The 7,271-nt window shown below is 42.0% G+C and overlaps 1 protein-coding gene across 5 annotated transcripts; it reads left to right on the plus strand.

The window, feature by feature from the left end:
* The first annotated feature begins 6 nt into the window (after positions 1–6).
* Positions 7–5,882, plus strand: Zbtb18 (zinc finger and BTB domain containing 18). 5 transcript variants are annotated; one of them, XM_033762054.1, is made up of 4 exons: positions 7–984; positions 1,811–1,894; positions 4,268–4,955; positions 5,068–5,155. In XM_033762054.1, exons 1-4 carry the CDS (start codon positions 921–923, stop codon positions 5,075–5,077), a joined length of 846 nt encoding a protein of 281 aa, XP_033617945.1. In that variant the 5' UTR covers positions 7–920; the 3' UTR covers positions 5,078–5,155. The 5 variants fall into 5 exon arrangements, with proteins under 5 accessions (XP_033617945.1, XP_010640908.1, XP_010640905.1 ...); XM_010642606.3 differs by having other exon boundaries at positions 4,268–5,882; XM_010642603.2 differs by lacking the exon at positions 1,811–1,894 and having other exon boundaries at positions 4,268–5,882.
* Positions 5,883–7,271: the final 1,389 nt, after the last annotated feature.

Consider the following 7,271-nt stretch of genomic DNA (forward strand, 5'->3'; position numbering starts at 1 on the left):
CAACCGCCCTCCTCCCGCTGGCTTCTTCTTGCGACTTTTCTTTTGTTGTTGCCGTGACCCGGGTCTGTTTTCTTGGCTGTTGTTGAAGGTGTTTTCCTGCTGCACCGGCTCTACGCCCTCCACCTCCTTCCCTGTGGTTTTAACCTTCCTCTTTCCCCGTGTGCTCTGAGCACGGGCACCTACGTAAAGATTTGCATTTCTGCCCCACTCCCCACCCCCACCCCCGCCCGCACCTCTTTGAAAAACAAAACCCCAATCTCCCAAAACCTCTGTGGGTCCGCGGTAGCGAGACGTGCAGGGGTTGATTTGTGGAGTGGGAGTCGCTGGCCCATTGCGGTGCTTGGGGCTCATTAAACTGTCACTCACCCCCCACCCCACTGGGTAAATGGGGTGATTAATGTCTGATATATTGGAATGGGGCGAGGGCATTTGTGGAGAATAGGCTGTGTCGCTTGGGGAGAAGAGTGGCTCGGGACCTAGGCGTTCATAATTATGTCATTCACCGCGAAGTTAGGGAAAGTTAGGCTTGTGACTTTGGGAAAGCGAGGACAGGGCAGAGTCACTGGGTTTTGTTACCGTTTGACTCTTTGCCACAGTTTTCTAATGACAACAGAGCAGTTACCACGGGGGCTGGGACTCTGGCCTCTGGCCTCAGCCCCTTTTTTACTTCTCACTCTCCTAAGTGCCTTGTGGAAAAGTGTTTGACATTCATGGATGTCGCAGCACCTTGCAGGGCGCTGGTCAGCCCAGCCCGGGTTACATTACCATTTCATCAGCCACTAGAAAAGACTTAAAACCCTAGCTAAAAAGTTCCTAAACTTCCTGCACTGCACACCCCCCCCCCACTTTCCTCTGAAAGGTTTTCTTGTGATCAAGAACATTACAGAGTAACGGGGAAAAAAAAAGAAAAGAAAAATGTTATGGGACACAGATCAAGGGAAGACAAGGTTCTGCTTTTTCTGCGCAGAAAGATCAGACACGCAGGTACAGCATTCATTTTAAGTGACTGTAGCAGGTTTTATCAGCTTATTAATTTGTCTCATTGAGCTGAAATACTTTCCAGGATTTCAGAAAGTGCAGTTTCAGCTTGTTGATACTGAGAATTGAAATTTGCATTAGCTTTGGCAATGTGAGAAATTTTCCCGAGAAGGTAGTTGTAGATAAGTTGTAAAGTAAGAGTGAAATAAGGTGAACCAGGCTGAAGTCATAGTTCCTCCTAGTAAGTCTGCCAGCGTTTCAGTGATGGATACCATTATCTCCACAGAAAAAAGCGGTAATAATATTGAAATGGGACTGGAGATGTCAAATGGGTTGGTTTAAAAATATCCCTAAGCTGCCTTTGAAACTAAACGTTGGAGTTGAATAAAAGTGAATCTGGATTTCCTGAATAGCACCGTGGCTTGAGTGTGCTGTCAGTATGCAAGCCAGTCCACCAACTTAAGACAGAAGTGTTGCTATTCCATAAATACAGTAGAACTCCATATGCTGAATTTTTCAATTTCTTCTGTTAGAAAGTTTGGGGGAAAAAAAGGAAGACTTTGAAGTATTTTGTTTATACTAACAGAAGAGAAAAGTTCTCCTAAGAAAAAGCTGGTGGCAGGAGTGTAGAGGAGTAGCATATGGCATTAAAAGGAGCACAGCTGGAGGTAGCATTTCCATCTGAACATGATGTCAGAGCAGCTGACAGCCTGCCATCCCTCAGCCTTTTATTCTAACACACAGACAGGGAGTTAGTGTGTGCGGATCTGTGGTGGAGAAGGTATCTCTTTCCTCTCTAACATCATCTCCACTTTGCATCTGTCTCTCTTAGTCTGCTTTTTTTCCACCGATGTAACAGACCTGGAGCCAGGAAGACTCAGAGGAAAGGACTTAATCAGGTTTATGTGTCCTAAAGGTAGGAGTAGCAAGAGATTAGATTGAGTGTATTTCTGTTTTGGTGTTTTATTTAATTTTTAAAAATCACATTACTTTTCTAACCCAGTTGAGGAATAATATGTGAAATTGAATATTAAATAATGTTCTTACTGGAGTTAAGTCTTGGGGGCTTGCTTAGTTTTAATTTTTATCCCTTTTACTTGAGCAAATAAATAACTTTAATACACAGAAATATTTCAAGTTTTGAAATGTTAAGAAAGGCTTTGAAATACTGCTTTTTGAGATCATTTTGGATTAAAATGCTTTTTTGTTATTCACTGCTGTTTAGATTCCTTTTGCTTGAGGGGGGCAGAAATAGTAAACTTGTCTGGAATCCAGCATTCAAACTTATATGAAAAGATTATTCTGGTTAAGAAGCTAGATTGTTGTGTAATTAATTCCACTGTGAAACTTTATTCTTCAAAACATTCAGCAGCACTACTGAAACATACAGCTGTAGGGCTTTTGAAACCGGAGGTTTTTTAAGATGAGGAAAAAAACAAAAAGCGAAAAACCAAACTTTTGTCCTCAGGAGAATAGTTTGACTGGTTTCCTCATTTCTCTTTCAAATATATATTTAAGAGATCTTTTATTTCAGCATAACAATAATTATTTGCAGGAGTTTTTGTGCTAGTGACTAATTTAGAACTTGTAGATTCGAGCTGCCTGAATTGGCCAGACAGCTGTAATCGCACCCCTCTGTTCTTAATCTCTTTATCTGGGCAGCAGCTGCCATATGGCCACAGTCAGCTGGATCAGATGTTTATAAGCTTCCTTCTTCGTCCCTCTCTGTCCTCTCAGCCTCCTAATTTGATCACGGCTACCTTGTGAGCTGCCCTCCAATCTTTATTTTTAGCCCTCTCAAGGATTAGGATTGATGTTAGCTGTGGGGCACTTAAAGTGATTGTATTGTAAATCTTGGTTTATTCTAGCAGTGGCATCTTGCAGAATGGATATGGCATTAGGATGAAAGTTTTAGTCTGTCTTGGCAAAGTGTAGAAAAAGAAGGGAAGTAATTTCTGAATACTGTTCACCCTCAGATTGCACTTGCTGCCGTGAGTGGCGTGGAGCCTGGCTTCTGGTCCCAGGAGAGGGGAAGCCAGGTTTTCTTTATTTTTACAGTTCACTCACTAAAGTTGAATTTCCACCCTTTGTAGTCTTTGCCTTTCCTCTCTCTCCATTTACCCCACCCCCAAACACACCAGAAAATAAGGCAGAGTTGCATAGTTGAATGAATAGAAGCTAGTGGGAAAACAAAATATATCATGTTATTTTGAAACAAAGTATATTGTGTTGGCAAGGTTAGGCAGAGCCGAAAAGAAGTTTTTCTAGAAAGGCTTTTAAAGTTGAATCTGTAAAGCTTTTGAGTTTCATTTAAGAGTGGTATGTCTTTATTTTGAAAATTTTGAATTAATTTTAATACAGACCTTATTTTGCCTTGTAGCAGATCAAAGTTTAGGTGAGAATTTTCAGAGTTAAAATAAAGGCTCTTTTGGTTCCTAATAGTGTTGAAGTACAGATTCCACCAGAAAAAGAAAAAATAGAACCATTTTTTTTTTCTCAATTCATTTGAAAAAAACCTTTGGATTTGTTCATAGTAAAGATGATCTTTTCCATCTGTTGGTATAGTTCCTTCTGATCTCGTACATGTGTGCTATACCTGCAAATCTTAAGGCATTAACATCTGTTTTTATACACAAGGCTTTTGTTGTCGTAACACTCTGACTTTAAAAGTAAGTTGTTTGCTGATTTCTGGACTAATTATGCGATTTCATTTTTTTCCCCCCCTTGACTCAGCCAAATGTGTGTGTGCGCGCGCGCGCGTGTGTGTGTGTGTGTATGCTTAAACTATGCAGAGTACAGTCAGGTATCAAAAGCATGAAATAAAAAGAATAGTTGAATGAGTTTTTTTGAATCTTCCAGAATGTATCTGGGACTTTCCTTTGTTCATGATATGAGTTGTTCCCTTTGGAACTAAAGCTATCTTGTAGTTTTATGCAGAACATAATTTGACAAGTAGAGTTAGCTAAATTTCTTTTGAAAGAGATTTCAACTCTTGTCCTCAGAGGCTGAAGTTAAATGTAGGCTTTGAAAACTTGATACAAAGTTCAGGGAAGGTGGAGATGCCTTGGAGAGTGTTTGCTGGGGTAAGGAAATTATGGAAGTGTACATTTTTCTTCCTAAATTTAGATCCTGGGTGTGTGATTTGGTAGTCCATGGGTGATAAGCCTGATTAAAATTCAGGGACATGTATCCCGGCAGCCAAGGCAGAATTATTATTTTTTTATATGGGGACAGAGTGCTGAAAAGTTGTTCCTGACTAGGTTCTAATGAGAAATTCTTCTTTCCACAGGTTATGAAGACAGTATGGAGTTTCCAGACCATAGTAGACATTTGCTGCAGTGTCTGAGCGAGCAGAGACACCAGGGTTTTCTTTGTGACTGCACTGTTCTGGTGGGAGATGCCCAGTTCCGAGCGCACCGAGCTGTACTGGCTTCATGCAGCATGTATTTCCACCTCTTTTACAAGGACCAGCTGGACAAAAGAGACATTGTTCATCTGAACAGCGACATTGTTACAGCCCCGGCTTTCGCTCTCCTGCTTGAATTCATGTATGAAGGGAAACTCCAGTTCAAAGACTTGCCCATTGAAGACGTGCTAGCAGCTGCCAGTTATCTCCACATGTATGACATTGTCAAAGTCTGCAAAAAGAAGCTGAAAGAGAAAGCCACCACGGAGGCAGACAGCACCAAAAAGGAAGAAGATGCTTCAAGTTGTTCGGACAAAGTTGAGAGCCTCTCAGATGGCAGCAGCCACATGGCGGGCGATTTGCCCAGTGATGAAGATGAAGGGGAAGATGAAAAATTGAACATACTGCCCAGCAAACGGGACTTGGCAGCTGAGCCTGGGAACATGTGGATGCGATTGCCCTCAGACTCAGCAGGCATCCCCCAGGCTGGCGGAGAGGCCGAGCCACACGCCACCGCAGCTGGAAAAACAGTAGCCAGCCCCTGCAGCTCAACAGAGTCTTTGTCCCAGAGGTCTGTCACCTCCATGAGGGATTCGGCAGATGTTGACTGTGTGCTGGACCTGTCTGTCAAGTCCAGCCTTTCAGGAGTTGAAAATCTGAACAGCTCTTATTTCTCTTCACAGGACGTGCTGAGAAGCAACCTGGTGCAGGTGAAGGTGGAGAAAGAGGCTTCCTGTGATGAGAGTGATGTTGGCACTAATGACTATGACATGGAACATAGCACTGTGAAAGAAAGTGTGAGCACTAATAACAGGGTACAGTATGAGCCGGCCCATCTGGCTCCTCTGAGGGAGGACTCGGTCTTGAGGGAGCTGGATCGGGAGGACAAAGCCAGTGATGACGAAATGATGACCCCGGAGAGCGAGCGGGTCCAGGTGGAAGGGAGCATGGAGAGCAGTCTGCTTCCTTACGTCTCCAACATCCTGAGCCCCGCTGGCCAGATCTTCATGTGCCCCCTGTGCAACAAAGTCTTCCCCAGCCCTCACATCCTGCAGATCCACCTGAGCACCCACTTCCGGGAGCAGGACGGCATCCGCAGCAAGCCGGCGGCAGACGTCAACGTGCCCACGTGCTCACTGTGCGGGAAGACTTTCTCCTGCATGTACACCCTCAAGCGCCACGAGAGGACTCACTCGGGGGAGAAGCCCTACACGTGCACCCAGTGTGGCAAGAGCTTCCAGTACTCGCACAACCTGAGCCGCCACGCCGTGGTGCACACGCGCGAGAAGCCACACGCCTGCAAGTGGTGTGAGCGCAGGTTCACGCAGTCGGGAGACCTGTACAGACACATTCGCAAGTTCCACTGTGAGTTGGTGAACTCCTTGTCGGTCAAAAGTGAAGCACTGAGCTTGCCTACTGTCAGAGACTGGACCTTAGAAGATAGCTCTCAAGAACTTTGGAAATAATTTTATATATATATATATATAAATTATATATGTGTATATACATATAAAACATGGTGTTGTAAAGCAAGCAGTTTTTGAAGAATCCCAATGTTAGTAAATAGCCACAATTTATCTTTTATATATAATTTTTGGAGAATTGTTCGTTTCGATATGACTTGGCATTTAGGTTATGGTCAATTAGTAATAGGGTAATTTCTGCAGCTAATCGTAGAAGAAATGAAAGAAGAACAAGTCTAATTACTACAGATCATAGGAATAGCAGGGTTCAATATTGCGTTGCAGCAGGTCGTTATGGTACGGTCTAAAAGCAATCTTGTTTCCTGGAACTAAAAAGTTGGGATCTTAACTTGTTTTTGCACTTTAGAATAATAGCATGAGAATCTCACTAATTTAGCATTCTAATAAAAGAAACTTTAGAGCAAGTCAGAGAATAGAGAGGTATCTTTCCTTTGAGGGATAGGTGAAGTAAACCAATAAGAACCTTCTAAACAAATTGTCCCATCACAAAACGCTTTTATATGGCTTCATTTTGTCAACGTGGCATTGTCTTTTGAGTTCTTTCTTTGTGCCCCACATTTTTTGTTTTGTTTCTTAAAGTAGAGATTCCCTCCAGTTTTATTAGCCTCTATGTCTCAAATTGCATGAAACTTTTCTGGCTGTTGGAAACCTGAATGCTTTTAGACCCAAATGGAAAATTTCTGAAATGCTGGATTATCTATTTTTAAACAAGCAGTTGACTTAAAACTTTCTGTGGCAACTTCTGGTTTTCTGACGGTTCCCAGTGAGAGAAATTCTGAAAGTACACTGGGATCACTGGGACACTGTCTTTGTGAAGGTTTGCTTGGGATGAAAAAGGATATTGCAGCTTCAGCAGTGTTGAACTGTGTGTTTAAAAATGTGAATTACTGTTCTTGTATACTGTAATTGATTACATGGGCTGGGGGGGGTGTCAAAGAACTTGACAGGTTGTGTTGATGCTCTTAGTTGAGTCTTGAAAAGTAAATATTAACGCTACAGAAATGCATGAGTTCAATATATTTTTTGTCTTTGTTTGCATTGTATAACTTTTAACGAGTGAGTTTAAAATTATTTAATTTCCTTAGAAAAATAGCACCATTTGGAAAATACTGGTGTTATGAAGAACGTAAATGCACTGTTTTTATTTTTATTTTATATAATTTAAATTGACTTCCCCACTGTCTTTAAGTTGAAACTGTTAAGCTGAATAAAAACTTAAGCTGCAAATTGATAACTTCGCTACATAACAAGGATCATATACATGTTTACAAACGGCTTAAAGATTTGCATGTGCAGTGTGCATTTATAACAAACTTCTAATTGCACAAAACCCATGCCAGCTCAAAGTTTAGGTGTACATTTACCCAGTTGAGCATTTTTAGAATAACTACTGCACAAATTGA

This window comes from Fukomys damarensis, unplaced genomic scaffold (assembly GCF_012274545.1).
Source record: "Fukomys damarensis isolate Sample0158 unplaced genomic scaffold, DMR_v1.0_HiC HiC_scaffold_11, whole genome shotgun sequence".
Classification (NCBI taxonomy): domain Eukaryota; kingdom Metazoa; phylum Chordata; class Mammalia; order Rodentia; family Bathyergidae; genus Fukomys; species Fukomys damarensis.